Consider the following 27,302-nt stretch of genomic DNA (forward strand, 5'->3'; position numbering starts at 1 on the left):
CTGCGAAATCATCCTCACACGCACGCACACTCACAGAGCACATTTACTCACACGCGCACCAATGGCACGCACACATAGAGTTATAACTCTATGCACGCACACCTCTTTCCACTCAGAAGGAACGCTCCAATGTATGTGTGTATGTGTGTGTAATGGTTCGTAACCTGTAATATCCTACTTCTGATGACATTTTCCTAACTTTTTTTACTGGCCAACTATGGACGTCCTATACAATCAGGGACGTCCCCGGTCAACAAGTCTTTAAGACCATACACATAATTCTGAAAAAAGAAGGGGAAGCAACACAAAACTAACCGCATTTTGAATGCATGAGAATCAGGGATTATTATTTTTTATTAAAACTCATTTCATTGGTTACCGTAGTAACCGAACAACAAATAATATTGTTTTAAATCTATTTTTCTATCGTGTCCTTTTATTCATTTTTTTTTATAAATGTGCAACAAAGTGGGTGAAGATGTTTTTTTCCTTCTGCGAAAGGTTACATTACATCTCTGTGCGCTATTTCCACACTCATTACACAAATGTACATTGGGGCATTCGCCCCCCCCCCATCGTAGCAGTTGCCCCCCTAAAATTCGGAAAATTGAAGAAAAACGAGTAATTTGACTACCCAGTCCCCTGGGGCAGTAATATTAATATAACCCAAGTAGTATATTGTTTTATGTCCTCATAAAAAAGTAATATAAAGTAAAACCTTTAAATCCCCCGACATTTTTTCCCGACAAAATCCCCCGTCATTTTTTCAAGCAATCTGCTTTTGATGACAATCCTTCTCCTGCAAATTGTAAATGTTAACTAATTTGGTATGAGATCAGTTTTGTTTGTAATGATAATTTTAGTACACTTAGTTATGATTCATGCCAAAAAAGTTCTCAATATACTATATATGTTATGGAAAATGTATTATATACGAATGATGTGATTGCAGAAGTAAACAATAAAATAAAATCAAATCAAATCCAATTTTTCGCCATTTTATGCATTTACTGGCAAGCTTGAACCGAACAGCGCTGTGAGGCAGCTGTTCAGTGCTCTTTAATGATCTCGTTGATTTTTATTCTTCTGTGAGGTTAGCTGATACCTGTTTAGAAATGAGTACTAGTAAATGTATATGGATACAGCTAGACCAAAATTGAGTCTTCGTTTTGAAATACTTGTGGAGTATTTTTACTTCAAAGTTTTTGCAGGTCTTGGTTTTTCTACACCACCAAGGTAGACATTTTCTACACGGTCTACATGGTCCAATTACAAGGGCACTGAAATGGGATGAGACCATTGATCCATAGTCTATTAAAGAGCTACATGTACTCTATTAGACTGGGGAAGTTTACTGGATTATACACTATGAAGATTATCAGCTTAATCTTCGTTCTTCTATTAAAAGCAAGAATTTTTCTGAACTCACATCAAATCCGTGCATCCTTAATTCTACACAAGTTTATTCGGAGAGTGTGAAGTACATTGGAAAGCAGTAACTCCTGTTCTGCCTTCCTGGTTTCGATTATTTTGATCTATGGAGATGTCCACCCTAATCCTGGTCCAGGATATGGTACTGGTAATAGACCTGATGAATTCCACGATGAAACTACTCACCATTGTCGTATTACATATGCCAGGGATTCATTACTCAAGCTTCGAATTAATCCTCTCAGCAAGGCGTACCTTCCAAAAAATGTCTGGTCATCAATATGTAACCTTGAACTTGGATCAAAGCCTACTAAACGTGGGAAGAAGGGTGGGATTAAAGCTAAGCGGAAAGCAACAGAGAAATCCCTCTTTTCGATGCCACTCCTAGACTCGGTGGTATTCCTCATCATGCGAAGGATTCGTTAGTTATCCAAGCCTCTTCTAATTCTGATGATGTCTCTCATAACATTATTCCTGTTAGAATTTCTTCTAGATGCCATCGTTCTTTTGCCAATACCGAGAACTCCTATACCAATTTGAAGCAGGTGGAACATACCAACAGTCTCAATTCCTTATCGGATTCTAAGATGTGTCTATGGAATGCACACTCTTGAGAAAAAAACTGCACTCTTGCATGATTATATCCTTGAACACAGCATTGATTGCATGTTCATCACTGAAACCTGGTTACAAGAAGATGACAAAGTAATCGTGGGTGAGTTCACACCGCCAGGATATTCTACAGTGAGTGTTCCTCGACCATATGACAGCTGTGGAGGAGGTTTAGCTGTAATATTCAGATCATCCATCGAGCTCTTACGGAAAATGGATGTTCTGCCATCGTGTCGAACTTTTGAACATGCTCATCTTGTGACCGAATCTGGTTTACTCCATCTTGGTTATCCATCGCCCTCCGCCTTCGTCTACCAATGGTTTACGAGTCACTGATTTCATGTCAGAATTTGAATCGTTCGGGAATGAAATGACGAGACTTCCTGGAAATGTAATTGTACTAGGTGATTTTAATTTTCATCTTGATTTACCCACCAAACCAGAGGTGGCAGGATTCCTGTCCATCATTGAGTCATCTAATCTTGTTCAGCATGTAAAAGGCCCAACACACAGTATGGGCCATACTCTTGACCTAGTTCTGACAAGAACTGATCTCTCATCTAATGTAATGTCATATGGCATTTGCAGACCAATGGATGATATGACTTTTATGCAAGATCTTGTGATTCATGATAGTTTCATCTCCGATCATCACTTTCTACGATTCCGGTTGTGTTTACCGTTACCGGTTAAACCAAAATCTGAATACTTTGTGAGGAACTTTAAACAGATTGATGGTAACAAATATGTTGATTCCTTGCAAAGAAATCTGACTGCGACTCCTGACACATTGGCAGTGAACACTCTTGTTGCGTTCTATAATAGAACTGTTCTTGAGACTCTTGATAGGTTTGCTCCTAGAAATAAACGACGAAAGTCATCACGAACTAGGAATCCTTGGTTTAATGAGGACATCTTAATCGCTCGCAGAGTTAGAAGAGCAGAGCGGAAATAGAGAAAGCACCCATCTACAGCTACTCGTAAGGTTCTCAGCGATAGTATCACACATGTAAATGATGCAATTAACTTAGCCAAGCAAAACTATCTGATTGGAACTCTGGAGAATGCCAAAACTAAGACTCTATCTAAAACAGTTAATAATCTTCTCCGACGAAATGAGAGAGTTCTTCCACCGTTCGACTGTCCAATGAAATTAGCAAACTGTTTCTCATAATTTTTTCACTCTAAGATTCAAAACATCCGCAAGAGTTTGGTAGATAATAGCCCTGTAAAGTTTGATGACAATATTAGCCTATCACCTGAACTGTGTCATTCTCTAAGTTTGATGTAATCTCTGAGGATAATGTAAGATATGTTATCTCTAACATGTCTTCAACATCATGTTTATTGGACTCTCAACCTACTTGGTTCCTAAAGAAGTATGCATCGACTAACGTTTCTTCTCTAACTAAAATTGTAAATACGTCTTTGCAAACTGGTATATTTCCCACAGATGTCCACAAAGCTGTAATTACTCCAATCCTCAAGAAGCCCTCTCTCAACAAGGACGAGATTAAGAACTATAGGCCTGTTAGCAATCTAAGTAATGTTGCAAAGATTATTGAAAAGTTGGCAGCAGCTCAATTCACTGATCATCTAGCAAGTAATGGTTTGAATGATGAAATGCAATCAGCATACAAGACAAACTTTAGCACAGAAACAGCCCTTTTGAGGCTTCAGGACTTTGTTTTATCTGCTTTTGATCAACGACGTGGGATTTTTCTTGTTCTTCTTGATTTAAGTGCTGCATTTGATACTGTCGATCAAAGTGAACTCTTACTTGATAGACTTGAATCTAAATTATGTGTAAAGGACACTGTGCTAAAGTGGATGAGATCTTATTTGTCAGGATGGTCACCCCAAGTTGTAATTGAGGGCCATCTATCTGAATCTGTACCATTACAATATGGTGTCCCTCAGGGATCGTTGCTTGGCCCCATCTTGTTTACAAGTTATATTACACCAATATCAGATATAATTAAACGTTACAACCTTTATTATACTGTATATGCTGATGATATCCAACTCTTTATTCATTTCGATAATGTTGATTTTAATAATGTCTTGTCAAATATTGCTGCAGGTATTAGTGAAATAAGAACATGGATGTCTGCCAACTTTCTACGTCTCAATGTCCAAAAGACCTATTTTATTGCCTTCACACGTACTCCATTATCCACAACTAATCTTACTCTAAAAGTAGGTAATGATGTCATTCCATTGTCACGTAGTGTAGTCAACCTTGGTGTTAGTCTAGATTCATCCTTTTCTTTGACCAACCATGTTAGCAATGTAGTACGCACATGCAATTTTCATATAAGAAACATGTGGCGAATAAGACGATTTATAGATCAGAAGACATGTCATCATGCTGTTCACGCTCTGATAATTTCCAGACTCGATTACTGTAATGGTCTGTTTTCTCCCTTGTCTGCCAAAGATGTAAAGCGTCTACAAGGTGTCCAAGATCAGGCAGCCAGACTTATTTTTAAGTTAGGGCGGTAAGCACAAACATCTTCTTATTTAAGACAATAACACTGGCTGCCTATTAATCGTAGAATTGATTTCAAACTTTGTCTATATGTAATTAAAATTGTCACCAATCAAACTCCATCTTATTTTAACAACAATCTATCAGTCTACACACTCCGATCATCAGATAACAAGACCCAATTATTAAAACCAAGATTCCTCTTCACACTCGTCGGCAAACGCATTGGAATGGCAGCACCCAATATTTGGATTAACATACCAAAAAGCATTAATGAAATTGCCAATACCCCTACGTTTAAGAAGCACCTGAAGTCATGTCTCTTTAATGCATGATTTATTTTGTTTTGTATGGTTTATGATTATGTTGTATTATTGTATTCGATGCAAATTTTTGTAAAGCGCTAGGTACAAACGTGAATAACGTTTCTTAAGTATTATTATTACTATTATGTATTGGAGTACATGGAAAAGTAGTCATTGCCGAACATATAACCAATTTGAAGTATCCATGGGTATAATGATTTTTTTTTTGAAGTCTTAGAAATTCATAAATTGTGCAAATTTTCACCTATTAGCTTGTCTCATTTTTCTTTTTCCCCTAAAAACAAGTTTTTATTTGGATTGGATTATAAATTTATTAATGAATTGTTAAGTTTGGAAAGTAATTTGATTCGAATCATCGAGTTGAGAACCTTTATCGGAATTCCACTGAAAAGAGAAATTCCATTGAATTATAAGCACCGTACTCATTCCTAACTTTTCAAAATCATAAAAAGCGCATCGCTGATTCATTCTTATTCCTTTTCACGATGCTGATGGCGAATTTGCCTACGTAGGTGTTGGGGGGGGGGGGGGCTTCAGTATATATATATATATGAAGAGTTTAGTTGCAAAACGGGTTAGGTCCACTTTTTACCATCCCGAGAAAAAACATGTTTCTTATTTTCACTAGATTGTCATGATGTACTACCCTACTATGTGAACATGAAATTGGATATCAAAGAAATTTACCTGTCTTCAATTTTTTTCTATAATATTCTTTTAAAATTTATCATTGTGGACCTAACCCCTTTTAGATTGGAATGAATCCAATCTATTTTGATAAAAAAGTGACTTTTATTTGCCACTTTTAATTTACGTTTTCATATGAATTTCAAATTTTCTTTGTTCTCATCAGAACGAATAAAAATTTAGAGGTTTTGAGACAGAAAACAAAAAAATTAAGAACAATGGACCTAACCCCTTTTGAAAAATGAGCTGTTCAGAATAGTTTGTTTGCAAAAGGGGTTAGGTCCACTCCAAGAAAATCCGTTTTTTTATTCTCCCATATTACAATATTTTTATGCGAAACTAAATTTTCATGATACCTTACCATGAGAACATAAAATTGAGTATACAAGAAATCTACCTGTCTTGATATTTTTTTAGATATTCCTTCCCAAAAAATCTCTGTGGACCTAACTCTTTTGGCAACAAAACTGAAATGGACCTAACCCCTTTTGAAAAAAGGTGACCTTTCTTTGGCGTTTTAGACTTTTCTTTGGTACCATCTTAGAGATCTACTAAAAATCTATACACTTCTTGCAGCACCGCCATGTCTAAGTGCTAATGGAATAGATTTTCTTTGCGTCTCTCTTTCCATTTGATTCAGCATTAATGAATGTCGCTTGTGACGTTTTCCAAATATTTTATTCAAGCACGAGTGATCTACCTTGGCTTCAATAACGTTTTAACCTCCACAATAAATCAGCACTTAAAAATAACGTTCACTTATTGATCATCATTTCCAAGACAGCTTGCTCTAATTGGGTCTGAAACGGGTAGACAATGAAACAAATCAGACGATTCCTTTCTGAAGATGCTTACAATATTGAATTGCTTAGTTGATATTTAACTTAGTAGTTCGCACATTTCAACATTTGTTGTGTGTTATTGTGCAAGGTTTTCTATTTTAAAATAATATTAGCGCTATGTGATGGGCCAGAATTTGTCTGAAACACTGAGTGGGGATACCTTGAACAAATATGCTGTTTTATGATATCATAATATTATAAACTTTCCTTCACATCCAAACCATCCTCAGACCATTCTCAACTACACTGTAAAAATATCGGGTAAGTTTTGTTTACCACCACGAGGGTAATTATGTGTCCAACCAATTTGCGGCAGTATTTTACCCAATGAGGGAAGCATAATTGTCCAGTAACGTTAAACATTCAGCAGTAATTTATTTTGAATGGGCAAAATTTTCATCACACTGGATAAATAAAAATTTCCAAAGAAATGGCAAATTTTGGCTTGACACATAATTACCCTCATGGAGCACTTGTACTCAATATTTTTTTGAGTGTACATCTATAAGCCGTGCCAGTACGTTGTTCCGTTCCCACCAAGTTGAAAATCGTTCTTCTCAATACATTTTGCCAGAATATAGTATATGAACTATTTTGTTTTGAATTGGATATCATAAACCGTAGAGCTCCACATCCGGCCTAGTTAACGTAATATATATTGCATACTGTTGCGACACCAATTATTTTTCTTTTTTCACAAAACTTGAGCTCGATTTTCTGACATTTTCACAGAGGGTAATGACTTACAGTTGGTAGGATGGCTTAAGAACCACCACCTCTCCAATGTTGGCTCGCATTTAGTATGGGGCTTTATCAAAGTTTGGTTGTACGATAACGGCTAAACCTACTGAAATCCTTCAATCCGATTGGCTGATGGTAAATTTGTGATAGCAAATGTGCGTTTGTTTTTTTGTGAAATGGGGCCCTGCTTTCTGCGTACGATGCGTGATTCAGACGAAATAATTCAATGTCAAGTAAAGTGGTGCCGCTTAGAATGCCAGGCTTTTAAGCACCACTTAAAAGTTGTGCTTTTATAGCTAACCCGATATGACGGGGATAATTGTGGCAGTTGACATCCCATCGCGATGAAAATGCGGTCGTCCATCACGAATTATTCATTTTACACTGTAGTAGTATTTTTTTCAATACACCTTGATTGGATTTTTTTTCATATTGCATCAAGGTTATATAAAATCAGAATGCTTTTCATAGGTGGAGAGGGCTTCATAAATCTGTATTAATTTATACCGTTGACATGGTTGATGCAGTCTACAAAAAATCTTTACCGTACATGTAGATTGCTTGAGCGATTCGGCATGAACTAAGATGAGCTTCAACGGACGGTTGGAAATTTTATGTCAGTTTAATTACCCCCATTTGATCAACCTCCCACAGATTAAAAATAACCATAAGGATTGACGTTGAACATGATGGATTATAAGGCTCGCTATACAATAAATTCGTGTGACTGCTTCAGTATATCTCCAACCGCGCTTGACTCTCTTTCGCACTCCCAGAAGTAACTGATCCTAATAAGTGGAGGTCTTTTTTGGTTTCTATGCAACCTCTTTTTAGAGGAAGACTTTACAACAAAAAATCATTAACGTAGATTGCTTGAGCGGATCGGCATGCGCCTAGATGAGCTTCAAAGAGCCTGTTTTTGGTTCTCGATAAAACTAAGAGAAGCATTTGACGTTGCTGGAGACAAATATTAAAACTGAAATGATGGATTTCGGAATTGAAAGTCCGAAAATTTCGGCAAGTAGCAAGTTGTTCCAAAATGAAAGCTTGTCGCGTAGCATGGATTCAGGAATAGGAAGTTCGGCAATTATAGCAGTAGTGATGAAGTCATGGTAGATAATACGATGGACATTAGCATACCTCAAGATGTGCAAATCCCGATATACGACCCAAGTCTTGCAGCCTTGTATTACATTCTTCTAGCGATAGCCCCTGTTGCAGTTGTGGGAAATGGACTAACATACAAAATACTTCGGGATGACAGGAGTGGCTTTGATGACGTCATGAAAAAGATCTTGAACTCGTTAACCACATCCTATGCTGTTTTCGCCATAGGGGAAGCATTGGTGTCTCTATTACAGATTGCCCCTTTAGACCTGAACGTGAAAGAAAAGGTGTGTATGTACCAAGCCCCACTGATCTATATGTGTCTCTTTTTGTCTATAAGCTTAACCTGCCTCCTGAAAATTAATCGTTACATCACGGTCACAAGACCCCTTCGACATCACCTGATAGTAACGGATCGGAGAGCATCAGTAATGATTGGAGTGGTCATAGCTAAATCGGTGCTCCTGACCATCCCCGCGACACCTTTTCCAGGAACTCCTGCAGAACAACTTCAGAGACACTCCTGTACGCAGAACGAGGAAGGTACTAAGGGCAGCTACTATCTCATATTCTTGATTGCCTACGTAGTCCTAGGCACTGGTATAACAGTCATCTCGACGGTCCGGTTGTTGGGTATTTCCAGAAGGCAGTCGAGAGCCATTGCAGGTTTTCGCAAACATACAGATAATGTGGTCTCCAGTTCGGGAGGAACGAAAGTCACCGGCAAGAGCATACAGGCCGTCAACACATCAGCTGGTAATTCAAACTCAGATGGAAGCGACGATGTGGCTAATATTACGAAGAAGCAGCATTCCCGTAACAGGAGAGCCTTCTTCACCATCTTTATCTTGAATATTGTGGTCATTTTCTCGTGGATCCCTCTGATTATCTTTTACATACTTGCCTTTAGTGGTGTCAAGGTTTCACCAATTTTGAAGTGCGTTATGATGATCTCTATCATGTCAACAACATGTTGGCATTGGCTGATTTATATCACAACTAACAAGGTGTTTCGTGAAACAACCCTGTCCATCCTCAAGAAATTCCGGGCCAATCTCTCTTGGTAGTAGGCCTACAGACGAAGGTGTGTCAGTCGCAAAAATGTATCTTATCGTCATGATCGTACGACGTTTATGTATGTATGCATGTAAACGGGAGATATGGGACATTATTGGGCGTCTGATTTCTTTTCATTTTATGATAATAGTAATAATGATGATGATGATATTGACAATAATAATAATAATAAAATAATAATAATACTTCTACTACTACTTGTACTATCTAAATTACTTATTGTAACATATACATCGTCTCATATGACCATGAGCTAGACGGTATGAGAGGGGGCACGGCTGCTTTCTTCTCTTGACGCTTCAATCTGCAGCAGAATGTGAAAAGTCTGCAGCGGCTGCGCCAGTGTATTCTGTAGGAAAAAAGAGGGGTCGTAAAAAGACCTAAAAGTGACGACAATTTCTTTAAAATTCTTATTAAAATCATAAATCTAGTTTCACGTTGTTTTTACTTAGCATGGAAAGACGAACTTTTCAAGAAAACATTGAATGCATGATTATACATCATAGTTCGAAAATATTGTGAACATGAATAATAGATGTTGACGTTGCTGGTCGTCTATAGTTGTAATTGATCAGATCAGTCACAACCAGGGGTGGAAATCTCTCCCAAAAGGTAAGGGGCTGGAAAATTTGACAAGGAAAAAAAGGTAATCACCCCAAATTTAAGGGCATTTCGACAAAAATAAATTTGACAAGCAAAAAAAAAAGGTTTTCTTCCCAAAAGTAAGGTCATCTCGTTCAAAAATATATACATGGTTTATTTCGATTTTGAGTGATGTATTTCTTACCATCATAAAAGACCACAAATAGTAGGGGGGACATTTGATATTGTGTCCCCCCTACTTCTTTGAGTAGGGGGGGACACGTCCGCCCGGGATTTTCGCCCATGATCACAACTCTTTGTAAGACAGGGCCCTGATTTATTTCCCTATCATTCTATTCTCCCGACTTGAAAAATCAAAAGGGTTGCTACTCAAGTGGTGCTGCCCGAGTGCAAATTAACCATGTCCCAGAGCCATATCCATGTTGATTGACTGGATACTTATCGCGGAGCAAAGCTTCTCCTTTTAAATGTCATAATCAGTTTCTTTTTACCTTCTTTGAGTCAAGTGCCCCCGTTCTTCTTTGACGACTGGAAGCTAATTAGGTCTAAGTTGTATTTTAGGCCTGTCTTTCAAGTCTGTGGTGGATTCGATTAACATTCGAAATTCGAGTAATTTAAAATGATGCCGACAGTGAAGTAATCGCCATGAAGTAATTAGGTTGCTAACCCATCGTAATGAACTTCCTTTTTTTAAAAAAGACGGTCAATAAAAGGGTTGCAAATTTATTTCAGTTTACTTATCCCCATTTGATCAATCGCTTACAGATTAAAATTAAACATTATGATTGACGTTGAACATAATGGATGATAAAGTTCCCTATACATTCGTGTGGCTGGTTCAGTATATATCCAACCTCGCTTGAAGCTTCTTCTCACTCGCAGAACTAGCTGATCCTAATAAGTGCAGGTCTGTTTTGAGTTCTCTGCAACCTTTCTTATTTGTGACAATGATGATCATGCGTTACACCAGAAGTTTTGCAAAAGGCGTAAGCACTTCAAGTACGGGCCTTGGCCCTGCTTTGATAATTCCGACATACGATCCAGAAATTGTCTCCTTATATTATTGCCTTTTGGTGATGGCCCCTGTTTCACTTCTAGGAAATGGATTTACCTTCAGCGTCCTAAGCAGAGAGACGAGTGGTTTTGACGATGTTACGAAAAAAATTCTGAAGTCATTTACGATAGCGAACATTGTCCTCGGGATCGGAGAAGCACTGGTATCGCTGGCACAGCTTTATCTCTCAACGGACTTGACGAGAGACATTGTTTGCCTTTACCACGGCCCATTCCTCTATCTTTGTTTCTTTTTTATACTATCTTTAACTTGTCTCCTGAACATGATTCGTTATATCACGGTCACAAGACCCCTTAGATATCACTTGATAGTAACTGAACACAGAGTGTCAGTGGCTATTGGAATAGCAATAGTGGAAGCCCTTCTTCTGACCACAATCATAGCACCATTTCCAGGAACTCCCGCGGAACAGTTTAACAGACACTTGTGCTCGCAGGACGAAGAAAAAGTAAAAGGCAGTTACTATCTCATGTTCTTGATTGCCTACGTGATCCTAGTGGCTGGTATAACAGTAATCTCGACAATCGGGTTGCTGGGTATTTCCAGAAGGCAATCGAAAGCCATTGCAGTTTTTCAAGAACATACCGTTAAAGGAGCCTCCAGTAGTTCAGGAGAGACCCATGTCACCCGAAAGAGCCTTCAGACAGTCAACACATCGGCTGCTAATTCCAAATCGGATGGGAGTGACAACGTGGCTGCAATCACGAAGAGACAGCATTTTCGTAATAGGAGAGCCTTCCTGACCATCTTTATCTTGAACATTGTGGTCATTGTCTCATGGATCCCTCTGATTATCTTCTACAGCCTTGCCTTTAGCGGTGTCAAGGTGTCGCCAATCATGAAGTGCGTTATGATGATATCCATCATGTCAGCAACTTGCTGGCATTGGCTCGTTTATATCACAACCAACAAGTTGTTTCGTGAAACAACCTTGGATATCCTTCAGAAATTCTGGGCCAGATTATCCCAGCGTTAGGGAGCTCATTTCTCGTTCTCATAATTCCTGATAATTTTCTTGTTTTTCATTTACTTCCTTCAATATCTCTTTCTTTCATATTGTAATGTTTACAGTAGGAATATGTAATGAATATATTGCCACATCAAAATGGAAATTTATCTCGATAAACATGGTAAAGACCGATAAAATCGCCTAGTTTGTTCAAATTTAGATAAAAAAAGAAGTTTCGTGTTCCCGAATGTTGACTTATGATTGTTACTGGTTTGACGGTCATTAGTCGTGTTTATAGTGAGGATCCAAATTCCAGGTTATTCCGGTCGATTCGAAGGAATGTCTATCAGTGTGGTCCTCTCGAATTCTGCACACGGCTTATACTTACAGCATCAGGGTCGTCGATCCATTTTTCAGATGGGGGGGGGGGGCAAAATCAGGGATGAACTTTCCAAAGGCAAAAAAAAAAGAATATATATATATATATATACACTCACATATATGTGACTCATGAGATAGAGACACATATCTCACCAACAAATTAATGCGAGCACGAAGCGCGAGCTAAATTTTTTTGAATATACTGACCTGATAACAGGAAAGAGGTGCCTGTTTAGCACTGTTTGTAGTAACTAATGAGAATACATATCCCACTACACAGATAATGCGAGTGCCGAGAGCGAGCTGAGGCCTGAAAGCTTGATATTCTTAGCATTTTTGGTACCAATGATTAAGATGGGTATTTAATAAAAACAATAGATGCGAGCGTGAAGCACGAGCTGAACAATTTTATATTTCGATCTGAACAAAATTGAGTTTTATAGACGTTTTTCATAAAGAACAAGATAAATAAAATAAGATCCAATAAAAGATTATTGCAAATCGAAGCGGGAGTTCTTTTGGGGTTTGAAACTGAAAACGGGACATTCTATTCACCTATATAATCATGAAAAGTATGAGTGTTTGCTACAAAAATGATGCGAGCGCGAAGCGCGAGCTGAAAACCTTTCGTTTCCAATCTGAAAAGCGGACATTTTGAGCAGAATTTTAAATAAAGAATGAGTTGTGTATCTCAATCTCGCTTGCTAATTTCTATGTAACATTACAATCTTATTTTATTTTTGCACATGCGGAATTTTTTTTTTTTGGGGGGGGGGAAACGATGTGTTTGCCCCCCAATATTTTCATTGGTGGGGCGATCGCCCCCCCCCCTTTCCCCAAGGATCGACGCCTCTGACAAGCATACGCCGGCCTTTTTTGCCCGGTAGAGAGAGAGAGCATGTTTATATAGAAACCTCTCGAATTTGCGCCAACATGGGCATGGTTTTATTTTCATGTTCATTCAGAGAATTCAAATTCAAGTTCATGCTGGCGGATTCGATAGCTTCTTATTACACAACCTACCTTGAAAGGTTGGTTGGATAGCTGGAATATGCTGACGGCATGCACCGTGTACACCCGGAGGTTTCGCATTTCGAGATACACTCCAGTCCGCTGGAATGAGCTGGAATTCCCATCTTCATCGGCATCCGAGTGATTTGTATAAAAATACAGAGTAATAATACCACCTTGTACTTTCATCTCGATCTGTGTCAATTGGTAAACGTTGGCACTAATCACAACATTGAGTTTCACATATGCGCTTATGGTTTGGACTCGAAAGGTATTGTGGTTTTCAATTAGGGTGCTGCAAGGCGACATTTTTTGTTGGTTCAAAGAGAAAATAAGTCATTATCGGTTTATTAGCTAGGAAACATAATATTTAGTCATTGTGTTTTTCAACATTGGGTGCCCGAAAGCGGTTTTTGTAAGTTTAACTAGAACGAAAGTGTAATTAAACGGTTTATTAACTAAACATGATATTAAGTCATGTACTTTATAAGGGGATATTGTGTCCTTCTCGTATACCACGGCGATTATTTGGAATCGTTCTAGATCTACAGTAGGGCCTACATGCCATCGTTAGAGAAATTAATGTTTTGTATATTACGCACATCTAGATCTTGTTTTTCATCACTCATTGATCTAATTGGTTTCCTGTTGGGGGCTAGTGTCTTCATTTGTTAGAGCTCCTGTAATGAAACATATTACAATGGTTAGTATTGATTCAACCTGACTCGTCTCTTAAATTGTTGGTAACGCAGCAGCCAGCAGGAGGGCACCGGATGCCACCAGGAGGTAGCGAGGAATTCTGCCAATGTTTAAAAACTGTACATACTAGCAAACGCTTCTATCCTTTTATTTAGGATTAATTTTCAGATTTTGTATAATTTGAAGCTTTGCAGGAGAACTATTGCTGGGCAAGCACCATGAATGTCTTTTAACGGCGTGTTTGTGCTTTGTAAATCTGCATCATTTAAATTGTTTATTAGTATTATCGTTATCATCGATTTGGTAATTTGAAATCTAATACCAACATTTCCGAACACTAATATGTATGATTTGATTAAGAAATAGTTTTCACGGGATCTGAGGGATCTGAAATGTAGGATGTTACAACAATTGACTAAACAAAACGCTCATGATTGTGTGTTTTAAAATCGAGTTTTGTCAAATGTGTATCAATCAGATATGATGATGATTTACGTCTGGGACCAACCTTTAAGTTCACCATCTGAAAGAGGTGACCAGAGCTCGAACCGCCAACCTCTGCATTTGTAACTTTCCAACATAGCTTGGACTACAGGGGCACAATACAACACCAACCTCCTACCATTTTATTAATTTACAGCTTGATCGAGAAATGTTTTTATTTGGAATTAGATCAATTAATATTTGTGCTTTAATATCATTCTATTAAGTTATGTTGTTTATATATATATATATAATGAAAATGAATAATAAATAACCTTATTTCAATCTACTTAAAAGTGAAATTCAAAGATTTTTTTGGAAAATTACATTTTTATGAAAAACAATCAATGTGAGAAATACCATCAGAAGTGGTCGCTATTTGTAAATTATTTCATGAAGTAGGCATCACTAGTACTTTTTATATAAAATAGTGTATGTTATGCGGACAAGATTTAAAAAGAATGAATGTATGTAAAACATTGTACGTAAAAGAGTTATGTAAAATAATTTGATTCGTTATCGTTTTGTTTATATTATGAAATAAAGGTTCTTTTTTATTCTCTGGAATAAAAAGGAAAGAAAAAAAAACGCTTTAAAAAGGCCAGGTATTTGGAACGAATTATCGATTGGCACACATGTTCTACTTTTATGTTTATTAAACGTATATTGGAACTAAAACAACTTTCCAATTATCGTTGGATGTGCCAGCCTGTCTATTTTAAAAGAAAGGAAAAAGGGGTGTAATTTCAAGATGCTATTGTTTTCTATTTGTACACATGATGTAATTTTTATACTGTTGTACGCTTTATATTTAACATTATATAGTTAGGTAGTAAGGAATGGAGTCGGCTTTGACAAATTAAATGCCTTTCTCTACTTTCCATACCGCCACATCAGCTGCGTGTATCGTGATTATACTTTCGTGATCAATTATATGCTTTATACCATCGTGATCAAGTCTGTTTATTTTATCATTATTTGAGTAATTATGTTTGCTTGATGGATGTTCAATAAATGCTTAATGATGAAAAGTAGAATGTATCGCGTGTTTTTTTTTCAAATAAAATCGGAGATAAGCTTCACACCAAATCTGGCCGGACCGTTTCATAACACTTGTCATTATAACAAAATTTCAATAGCAGTTTAAAGCTTCTGAAATCATTGAATTTGAGTGACTGATAGTAAACTTGTTAAAAAAATTAAGCATTTCTTGATGATAAAAGGCCTATTATTTCATCTTGAAAATCTAATATTACAATGTAATCAATATTACACGCGTAAGTCAGATTAATTATTGTAACCATTTGGAACCCTAGTTTAAATGCACTGGCACTTTCGGAATTACATTTATGAATAGTATTGAGCAAAAAAAGGGAAAAAAGAAAGAAAATGAAAACAAGATGAGGGTTAAGTGATTAGCTTTATTTCAAATTGAATGAAACATGTAGAGTAAAAGAGAGATAGAGAGGGGGGGGGGGGGGGGGAGGGAGAGAGAGAGAGAGGGGGGGGGGAGAGAAAGGGACAGGGGAGGTATGTGTGCGTGTGTGATTTATTTATTTATTTCAAATATTTAAAAGAAGGGTAGCTCAATCAGCAACAAGCTGGTTTTCGTTGAGGCCCTTCGTGAACAAACACAAATATAAAACATGGTATTATTCAAATATAAACAAAGAATAGAGCATTAATACTAATATTGAAAAAATGAAATGAAATAAGCATAATTCACTATGGAAAATAACAGAACAAATAAAATATGATACTGTACAGATGTTACCTAAAACTAAGCGAAAACAGTATATACACATGAAAAGAGATAAAATATGTACAAAATGAGGAGAAAGAATAAAATTGATTCCACCATTAGTCCCTGTTACATATTAAAGGTTTTTTTCCCATTTAGTCGTTTCCCGTTTGAACTGTTTGTAGTGATATGTAGTGAATAGATGGTGCAAGAGAGGTGATGAGAGAGATGGAAAGAGGAAAAAAGCGTGAAGAAACTGTGATAGTGCGGTTAAAAATTTGACCCGTCTTAAAAAAAAATACAGGCATTATTTTTGAGGAATGTGACTCCCTTGTTTTTGTAACATTCGATTTACATTATTATAATGTATTTCTATTTGTTGTGTGTTTACAATATGGGGGCAGTTCCACTATAGACCTCTGGTATAATATCCATTATGATGATGTTGATGATGAACAGCATTTTTATAGCTCCAATTATCTGTGAAAAACTTTCAAAGTAGCCTCTTGTCGAGGCCATGGCGGCTGCTTCCTGAGCGAAGCGAGCCGGGCTGCGCGATGCTCCGCTATATCCCTCGTTTCGCTCGGGAAGCAGCCACCAGGACCTCGACAATAGGCTACATTCAAAGGCGCCGACTCCCATAAATACAACACGTTATGCACACAGATGCTGGAAAAGAGAGATTTTAAGTTCAAATTTGATGGTTTCAAGGTTGTTGCAAGCAATTTGACATGTTTGAGGGATCAGAATATTGTCGATACGATTCTGCATATTGTTGATGATATATTCATTTCCTTTTCTAGATATTGTACAAAAACAAAGCACAGGATAAATTCCCAACACATTATTATATAATGACATTTCTAGCTTTCTCCTAAGTTAATCGTACACCTCTTTTTTACAAGTCTGTAAGCATTTTTTACGAGGGTACGTCTCTACTTTTATACATTTTCAAGAGTGAACGAGATTTTCACATTATGCATTGATCATGTTGATTGATGTTTATTGGGACATATCAGTACAGTTTGCAATTGCGGTAGACAAACATCGCTAAGGTAATGTTTTGGGTTAATATTTAAACAAAGTGATTAGGCTGTCGAGGTAGAGACCTAGGAAGGTTTGTGTACAGAATAAAGCTGCCATGTTTACGCACTAAGATGCCTTTGATAAAAACAAAGAACAGCATCCACTCGCTATAATACGTTTTACAGTCATGTGCTTTAGTGGTATTCAGTGTAATATCGTTTGGAAAAGAAAATGATAGGAGGTTACGTACCGCAGTATCACAACGATTTTTCACAACCTTCACAAATGAGCAAAATTGGAGATGTATTTCTTGTTTCTAGCTGTGTCAGCAATAAACAATGCCGAGACAAATATGATTAAGGAATCGAGCTAATTTGCAACGTTGCAGCTATGGACGTAGACGTGCAACACCCTCATGACTCCCAGTACCTTGGACGCAGAAAACCAAAGAAAACACTATGGCAACTACTGCGTCTCAACGCGTCTGTGTTCGGTGTGGCTTTCGGATATGCAGTTGCAACATCCCTCGCTACTCCACTGCTCCTTGCCCTTGGTCTCCCGAACCAGTTGTTCGGGATCGGATGGCTTGGAGGGCCAGTCATGGGGTACTTCCTCTCCCCTATCATCATGGCTACCAGTGAGAGATGCAGGAGCAGTTGGGGACGCAGGAGACCGTTTCTTCTTGTTCTTGGTATGGGTCTCATCGTCGGGGTTGTCCTCTTCCTAAACGGAAGAGATATTGGATTCATAATCACTGACGACACACAAGGTAGGCTGCATTATAGGGTCCAATTATTTCCCCCCATCCCCATGCTAAGTCGTCTACTATCGATTTGCTTAACAGATTATTCCCAATTAAGCAGTGTTACTAATTCTACAATATTCCATTTTACTTGAAAACTATCTTATCATTTGACTACTCTAGACTGACGAAACATTTTACGTTATTTCATATGATATCACACCGTCTGGTTTGGTGATGATTTCGTTTCGTTGACTGTAGCGATCATCACATCAGACTATGATTTTCTTCCAAGGGTAATAGACAACTTACATGTAAGACACATTACGCACCCCTCATGTATGCATCTACCCAGGGAGGCGAAACCACATTTAGGTGAAATTGTCCTAGAAAGTAAAAAATCCTCGTGCAGTAGATCTTTCAAGAGGACCATCCTTCAGATGCTTATAGCAGACCCAAATAGATAAATCAAGACAATTTTTCTTCTTAAAAAATTACACTAAGCTTCTCAAACTTCATGGATTATCGTTTCTACTTTTTAATCAATCGTTTAAAGACAGGTTGGCTTGTATTCTTCTGACTGTCTTTGGTCTTGTGCTCGTGGACTTCTGCAGCAACGCCAGTGACATACCATCAAAGGCCTACCTAGTCGACGTTTGTGACCAGGACGACTTCATCACAGGAAACAACATCCGAATCATCTTTTCAGGTATAAATGATCAGATATACACTCTTAACATGCATAAAGGAATGATATGTAGTCTAAATAATCAAATCTCTGATATAATCTGACCAGAACTTGATTTGACCACATGCAACCAAGATATTAATTCTGTTAGACACTTAACATGGCAATGATCATTTCATAGGCAAATGGGGTCGATTTTTCTTCTGATTGCTTAAAACATTGAGATCCTTTTGCATTTTCTTCTTTTGCACTTTCTCTTCTCCCTATGTATCCCTTTCTTGAATGTAAATAAAGGAATAGCAGCTGCTATAAGTAAATTGGTAAACTTTAGCACGCAAAGGATAAAAAAATGATTATTATACCTGAAACTTATCATATAGATGGAAAGATGGCTGAAGAATTATAGTGGGTCCCCGGAGTGGATCACACATCAAGGCGAACTGCACAGTTTTTCTTATGAGTCAGTCAATAAAATGTTCTGTTCGTATGATATCCTTCGAGTATTTACATCGAATACATAGGAACGACGCAGCTACGATCTCATAAAGATCGCTCTCATGAGGCTATAAAGACAGATGATTAATTTATTGTGTTGTTCATCATGATGGTGTTCAATCAAAACTTAAAGCCTACTTCTACGGTGAATCTTATGTGGAATAACTGTCCATAGTATGATTATCGAAATATTTACCTCTTTTTGGTGTATGACCCGAAACAGTGAAGGTTTGGTTACAGTACAGTATAACGATGGAGATAGCCCGTGTGTACAAAAACCTTACATAATATTTGCCTAAGATCTTAATCTCCTGTACAGTTTTATTTCATGCATAAGGGCTTTTTTATTTTTAGCCAGCTTTCCGCAGTCTATACTCTAAAAACACTGAGTCCAATTTTACTCAATATTGGGTAGAAAGGTAACATGCTTGTTTTCTGCATTTCTTTTTTACCCCAATATTGTGCTATTTCTAAGAAACATTGTATAAAATGTACAAAATATTGCAATTGAGTATCTTTTTTTACCCAACCAACATGCATGTCCCCATTTTACCCAATATTGGGTAAACCTTTTTTTAGAGTGTATATGAAACATATTTTCTCTCTGAATATTTACTTTCTTCCCATAATTTGAGGTCTTGGTGGCGGGGTTGGATACATCTTCGTAGCCATCGACTGGATGTCGACGTCTATCGGGGGAGCGCTGGGTAGTCAACTACGCGTCATCTGCCTGTTCAACGTTGCCTTCCTGTCGATCACCCTGGCACTTACACTCTTCAGCATCCCCGAGACTGCACATCAAGCCGAACAACAAACGAATTCCTCATCGTTATCCGCGCCGGTTTCATACACTTATGTAGACAACAACGACGAACACGTACAACCATCGTCAATTCGAAATACATCCGTACATGTTAACATAAATGTAGATGAGAGACAGCCTTTACTTGGCGAAAAAAGCAACATAGCTCACTCTGATCTACCCACACCTGAACGTCCCCTAAAAAGGAACGCACCTTCTAGAAAAACGATAAGGGATCGCAGTATGTGTGGATATGATGCGGAACGGTTTAAGAAATCGGCTGCAAGAAATCCCGAGCCATCACATTTAGAGTTCTTCCCAAATTTAGACGGCAATGACGTTCAAATACACGATAACTTCGCGGGAGGTCCCTTCAGGGTGTCATCATCGAACACGAATAACGGACTCAACATCGATTTCGACTGCGACGTCAGTACGGATCGTTCTACCATCGCCAGTAGTTCGGCTGCGATCTTACCCGTGACATCGACAACACACGGTGATGCGTCCAGCCACGGAATTAGCCTGGTGGCTGAAAGCAGTAGTGCTGGTGATGAAGAGAGAATGTTGTCTTCGGATGAGAAAGAATTAGTTTCCGTGAAACATTTGATGATGTCAGCCATATTCATGCCATGTGTTCTCCGGAAGTTAATGTTCTGCAGTTACATCTCTTGGATAGCCTTCTTAACGATGCTTTTATACTTCACCGATTTCATTGGTTGTACTGTATATCTTGGTAAGGAAATCTATGTCATTTGTTTGTTTAGATCAAATTCAGGTCACTTCTTTGGTTCTATGCGACTCCATTTTTATTTTTTTCCGTACATGTATGTGTAATCTTAAAAAATAATTTGTCTGAGAAATTCGACTGTTCTTAAAATGTAACCAGAAAAAATCTTACTCGAAAAATATTGCTTTGAAAAATTAAAATTTTGTTATGAAGGTCCGACGCGTGCTTTTTGGAAGCGTTTCTTAGAGTTACGCACCATTGGACTATGTTCTTTTGTGCTAGGTGACAAGGATATATCCTTTAGCATGAAAAAAAAATGATCACTAGTCGTAATAACTTACGAACAACTTTTTTTTAACACCCACCATCAATCTGATGTCTATTCCCAGGTGATCCCAGCGCCTCTTCAAACTCCACAGCTTACTCAAGATATCAACATGGTGTAAAGATGGGATGTTGGGGACTATGTGTATTCTCATTTTCCGCTGCTATTTCTAGCCGTACGTATTTATTTCATCCTCGTTCAAAATGATTTTTTTTTTCTTTTATCTTTAAAAAAAATCTTACAAACTGAGTCATCAATATTTTCATTTTCATTTTATGATGTTATTAATATGTTTTGGGGGCCATGACATGTACCTTAATATATTCTTTATTCTTTTTATATTAATTATGAAATGATGTCATTATTTTTTCCAACATTCCTAAATACAAACTTTTATATCAAGGATTAATTTTGTCACAATTAAATATATGTATATATATATATATATATATATATATATATATATGTATATATATGTAATTGTATGTATATGTATATATCTATATATATACATACATGTATATATATATATATATATATATATATATATATATATATATATATATACATATATATATATATATATATATATATATATATATATACACATATATATATATATACATATATAAATATCTGGTATATATAATATATATACACATATATATATATATCTATATATATATACATATATATATATATATATATATGCACACGGTATATCTATAAGTCATTATCATCATCAACATTATCATCTTCGTCATCATCATATTCATCATCACCACCAACAACATCATCGTCGTTATCATCATCATAATCCTCTTCATCATCTTGCAATTTAGACATAACCATACATTCTTTACCTTTATATACGTCAAATACTAAAAAGCTTTTCAATGTTTTTTTTAAATTCTGTTTGTTTACATCCCCCCTAACACACTACAGTTGTGCTCAAATTTCTCGAAAAACGCTGGAGCTTGCGAACAATTTACGTATTTGGTCAACTCATTTACGCCGTCGGTATCGGGTCGATGTTCCTGACAATCAGTTACCCATTCGTGACCATCTCTCTGTGTGTGACGTTCGGAATCAAGTTAGCTGTAATCAGAAGGATACCAGAATGTATCATCGCAGCCTACCATCGCTCTCATAAGGTACAGTTGTTAAAACCTAGTTTATTTTCAAAGAAAGAAAGGCTTCATAGAGATTGAAAAATTTAAGTGGAAAATGCTTTTTAACTCGATCTGCGTTTTCATCATGTTCTGTTTGGACGTTGAGTTTTCAGCACTGATCTGCCAAAGGTTTAGTACACAGCACTAACTGTGGTGTTAACCGGTGTACATAGAGGACCACACCAGTTTTTTTTACACCGGTGTTAAATTGGTGGTGTTAGTTTTACACCTATAGGTGTTATTACCTTTTGTTGTTACATTTACACTCTTTGGTGTTATGTTTAATCTCTAGGGTGTAATTTTAACACCTCACTGTGTGGTCCTCTATTAACACCAATTGGTGTCAGTTTTAACATTCTCGCAGCGTAACAACGTTGCCCCGAGGATAATTACCAGGGGTCACTGAGAGGTTTTTCTTTTGGGGGGGGGGGGCGGGGGATGTTGACATGAAGGTGGAAAGATGGCTGACCGTACAAGCACAAAATCAGATGATAACGTGTAGTTGATTGAAGGTTTGCATGTTGGCATGTACAATTGCTGATGTGGTTTACAGTACACCATGTTGAGTGTTATAGAAACAGTGGATAGAAGAAGAGAAGAAATGGATAGGTGAGAAAGTGGAGATTTGAGAGTAGAGTATTCTTTCTTGAAACTAGTCCTGAAAAGGACTGTAAACCAGAAGGAATGTTGAGTGAGAACAGCTTGAGTAGTAGAGCTGATGAGGAGATGCTGGCTTGAGTCGGCGAGTAGAGATGATGAGTAGTAGAGAGACTCGACGTTTCGGGCAGGTTGACTGTCCGTCTCCAAATCTCCACTTTCTCGCCTATCCATTTCTTCTCTTCTTCCATCCACTGTTTCTATAACACTCCACATGCTGTACCGTACACCACATCAGCAACGAGTAGTTGGTTTATTGACGGGGAAGGGGGTGGGTCGTACTCCCAATGTTAGTCCGCATTTCGCTACCCCGTACCCAAGTATTTGTCAGGTTTCATCCTTTTCAGGGCAACAAAGATGATCTTCATATTTCATTGCCATAAAACCGAAATACACAAACAAATCAAATGAATTTTATTTCTCCCCAATATCATGTCTATCATTTCCAATTCGAGTGACTCAAGGCAAGTCAACTGATTTCATTTTGCCCTTATACCAGTCTTATGTTTCTTATTCAATTGATTTCACAGATTTCTACTGTTATTTTTTTTTCAGTTTAAAAATCCTGATGGTGGCTTGGTTCGCAGTTCGTCTAGTGATCTGGCTGGTCTTGGAAGTCAAGTCCTATTCGCTCAAATCACGGTCTCCACGCTGATCGGTCCCATCGTCCATTCGACCGGTACTCGACTCGCCCTCGTCGTCTTTGCGTCATCAACTGCCTTTATTTCGTGTATCCTCTCAGCTTGTTTTGTAAATTACGAGTTATGATGGCCGAACAGTGTTTTGGGTGAGAGAGCTAGACATTTCCAGCATAGCTATGAGGATATAGCTATTGCGTTTTTAAACATCTTACTCGAGTCTGCATCATAATAAAACAAATAATCACTATCGGTGAATGTGATGGGACAAAGTCACTTTTGTCGGTTTGGACAAAGTAAAAGATTGTGTGAATTCATATCATTTTACTTTATTGGAATAATAACGCTCGTATGGTAGTCTAAATTATTATTTCAGTATGTTGATGTCTTATATTTCAAATGTTGTGTTGTTTTCTTTTAAATGAAGGGCGGAGGACCAGAGATAGAGAAGTAGGAGCAAGAGAGAGAGGGAGAGAGAGAGTTAGGTGCACAGTGCACACGCCGAAGGTGAGATTCGGTAACATGAGCATTGACCTTGCGCATTAACGTCATCTTCGAGGCAGATGCCATTTGCCTGCCTGGCATGCGTTGGTGACCTTCAGCTGGCGCATATATAAAGAGTTTTCGCACATAACTCGGAGCCGCTCTCTACAATGCACCGTGTCCCTTGAAAATACAAGTCAAATCTCAATGTAGAGATGAGGATTTGTTGAAAGTGGGTGGACCGGGACAGCAGATCATCCGAAGATTTGCACCGTGCACCAGACGAACAATTGCAATATTTGGTTTTACAGAGCAGGCCTAGGGGCGGATTCAGGATTTTCCAAAAGCAAGAGACTACGCTGCTTTTCCGGTCCACCAACTTTCGGCAAAAGCCTCTCAGCTCTCCATTATGATTCGACTTGCATTTTCAAAGGAATTGGTGCGTTATCAGTAACAGAGAGCAGCTCCGAAGGTAATGCAAAAACTATCTATTCTCTGTGGAGGACGATTCGAAATTGTGACGTAATATGCATAACGTCTATTATCAGATTATGGTCGGGTCAGAAAATTCAAGATCATAGATTGGATAATTCTATTACCATGAAAGTGCATTTATTGATTACCTTTTAATATCGAAATTTATTACACTTGCAGAATGATACAAAATCCTCCTACAAAGCCGAATTCGTCCGATAAAATCGATTTTGAAATTGAATAGTTTTCCCCCTAATAATTTTGTCATCGCTCACATGTTGATTGACATTGTTTTATGCCAAAGGGAGAAGGAGTATTTCACACAATCGCTATATTTCCTTAAATAAACGTTCTTACGAGAATCTTTATAAGAGCATAGTTCGAATGAAAAAAAATGAAACCAATCATCAAAATATTGCAAGTATGAGACCAGACAGTTTGTAAGGGACGATCATTGACACCTATTAAAAGTTGAAAGCCTATAGAAACAAAAATATGAGTTACGTTGAGTTCTATATATTATTTCATTGTAAGATGCACCACTAAAATGTGTCATATTATGGTGAAATTTGGTTGTCATGGTTACCGTCTTCATATAGAATCAATATTTGTTGTCAGTATCTCTCTTGACAATTTTATCTAAATTTACTGAGACATAATTATACTCAAATAGAACTTCAAACATTAGCCATACAAGCGTTCTTTCATTTCACATGAAGTAATTTTGACATAATCTGTATCATTGCTATAATGCTCATAAAAATACATTATTATACTTAATAATTACACAGTCTTATGTGTAATTATGTAAAACACATATGGCTGTGGTCACCATGGTTAACATGGTCAGTGTGATGTGTTATTTTTCTTTGAATTTTACCGATTGAGAATTCTTTCAGAAGTGATCATAGATATTACATGTATTAAAGAAGAAATTATTGTGTACTTCTTGAACGCACAATGGCCAAGCAAAAGTTTTAAGTACTTTCTTCTCCCTAAAATACGAAAGTGCAATACAAATATATTTCGCCAATACAATCATATTTGGTCATTCAAAATTATAATGTAACATTTTATAAGACTCTTTGTAGAAAGATATGCAATGGAATAAAACTCAAGAAATCTAATGCAACTTGATTTTCAACCAATCAGAAGCTCATATTTGTACCTGTTTTTTAAATTTTAATTGCGTTCAAATGCAACGGGCCGAAAATCCTACAAACAAACACAAACAAGAACTATTCATGAATATTATGTCTTGGCACATTAAGTTCTTATAAATTCTTCTAATCGTTTGTCCAGCCATTAGTTCTTAAAAATAATATTAAAAGAAAACTTTCTCCTCTGTCAATATCAAATGGGCAACCTGTCTTTTACAGCTTGCAATACTTCATAGTATCCACGTTATCCTACGTGATTATGATGCTGATGTGTTGCTGGGGTTGCTGCAATGTGTGGATGGGAGTAACTGGACAAATACGTCGTCTCCTTGCACGAAGCACCATGCTCTCTATCTATCACATCATCAGAAGGCGATTAGGCAACTTCTTTACTTCAAAGCACTTGCTCCATACGTTAGCAGAATGATCAAACTCTCTCTACCTGAATCAATGATTGGTGCGTACAGATTCACATATCATTTCCGAAGTATTTACACTCGGTACTATATCTACCAGCCATTGCATCATTCCATCAGAGAGTTCGAACCCCATGTATGTTAAAAAATGTTGAAATCCACGGAGAGTCATGCTTAATTGAGGGATTGCTTTTTCAAGGGTCCAAGTTCCAGAATCGAATTAAAAAAAATCAACGTCACAGAAAAATAGCACAGTAACAAAAGAAAGTGATGATTTGAAGCAATTACTAATCTATATTATTTTGTGGTAGTTGAGCAGTATATTCTGAGTGTTTTCTTAAAGACATCTTTTGCTGTCTCCCGGAACATCCTATTTGTGATCAGGTACACTAGGCAATGCCACCACGTCGCAGACATGGAAAGGAACACAACCACACTTCCAAAGACTGGAGGAATATTAACACCAACGCCTAACAAGACATAGAAGATGGCGAGAGGTAACCATGAAACAAAGACGACAACGTTCAGGAGAAAGATGGTCAAAAGTGCTCTTCTGTTGCTCTTTCGTTGTCTCCTAGTCGTTGACATTTCCTCTCCGGCATCAGCTGAGGTGTCGTTGCGCTGATTAACCGTGCTAACCGCTGCAGTCACCGTGATTTCCCCATGTGCAATCGCCTTTGATTGCTTTCGGGCAATGACCAGCAAGCTCACTGTTGAAAGGACTGACGTGAACGCCGCCATAAGCAAGAAGGAAACGCAGAAAATCAGGACGAAATTGCCTTTGAGTGCATCAACATTAAATTCACATATGTTCATCATGAAGTCACCTGAAGGTGTCTCGGGTATAGGCAATCCTACAATGGCCAGAAGAATCGAGGAAGTTATGGCCACGGACATGACTGCAACAGCCCTTCGATCAGTAACTATATGATGGTACCGAAGGGGTTTTGCAACCATTATATATCGGTTCAGATTAAGAAGACAATTAAGAGTCAATGTCGCGAAAAAGCAAGGACAACTCAACAAGCCTTGGTAAATGCAGATGGTAAATCTGGCATTGGCAGACATGGGGACAAGCTGGAGGAGAGATGTAATCGCCTGGCCAACCCCGTAGGCCGCATAACATAAAGTCAGTGCCACAAGAAGCATTTTGGTCACAGAGTCGAAGCCACTTGTTGAATGGCGAAGAATGCAGTATGTAAAGGCGTTCGCAAGGACAGACAAGGGAAGTTGTGCTA

At 37.6% G+C, this 27,302-nt stretch overlaps 3 protein-coding genes across 3 annotated transcripts; 2 read left to right on the forward strand and 1 right to left on the reverse strand.

Moving 5' to 3' along the window:
* Window positions 1-8,254: 8,254 nt before the first annotated feature.
* Window positions 8,255-9,304, forward strand: LOC121427966 (rhodopsin, GQ-coupled-like). The gene has a single exon (XM_041624545.1). It carries the CDS (start codon window positions 8,255-8,257, stop codon window positions 9,302-9,304), a length of 1,050 nt encoding a protein of 349 aa, XP_041480479.1.
* A 7,841-nt stretch (window positions 9,305-17,145) lies between these two features.
* LOC121427716 (proton-associated sugar transporter A-like) lies at window positions 17,146-25,427 on the forward strand. The gene is made up of 6 exons (XM_041624246.1): window positions 17,146-18,051; window positions 18,581-18,733; window positions 19,843-20,745; window positions 21,129-21,239; window positions 22,010-22,218; window positions 23,449-25,427. Exons 1-6 carry the CDS (start codon window positions 17,673-17,675, stop codon window positions 23,659-23,661), a joined length of 1,968 nt encoding a protein of 655 aa, XP_041480180.1. The 5' UTR covers window positions 17,146-17,672; the 3' UTR covers window positions 23,662-25,427.
* Window positions 25,428-26,361: 934 nt separating this feature from the next.
* Window positions 26,362-27,021, reverse strand: LOC121427967 (G-protein coupled receptor 52-like). Its single transcript, XM_041624546.1, has one exon. It carries the CDS (start codon window positions 27,019-27,021, stop codon window positions 26,362-26,364), a length of 660 nt encoding a protein of 219 aa, XP_041480480.1.
* Window positions 27,022-27,302: the final 281 nt, after the last annotated feature.

The sequence above is a fragment of the Lytechinus variegatus genome, chromosome 14 (genome assembly GCF_018143015.1).
Source record: "Lytechinus variegatus isolate NC3 chromosome 14, Lvar_3.0, whole genome shotgun sequence".
Taxonomy (NCBI): domain Eukaryota; kingdom Metazoa; phylum Echinodermata; class Echinoidea; order Temnopleuroida; family Toxopneustidae; genus Lytechinus; species Lytechinus variegatus.

Bases quoted from the DNA above. Each gene is read 5' to 3' on its own strand.
- LOC121427966 (XM_041624545.1), top strand. From the start codon at position 8,255: ATGGACATTAGCATACCTCAAGATGTGCAAATCCCGATATACGACCCA.
- LOC121427716 (XM_041624246.1), top strand. From the start codon at position 17,673: ATGGACGTAGACGTGCAACACCCTCATGACTCCCAGTACCTTGGACGC. The intron at 18,734-19,842 runs GTATAAATGATC...CCATAATTTGAG, and splicing joins CATCCGAATCATCTTTTCAG to GTCTTGGTGGCGGGGTTGGA. The intron at 20,746-21,128 runs GTAAGGAAATCT...GTCTATTCCCAG, and splicing joins TGGTTGTACTGTATATCTTG to GTGATCCCAGCGCCTCTTCA.
- LOC121427967 (XM_041624546.1), bottom strand. From the start codon at position 27,021: ATGGTTGCAAAACCCCTTCGGTACCATCATATAGTTACTGATCGAAGG.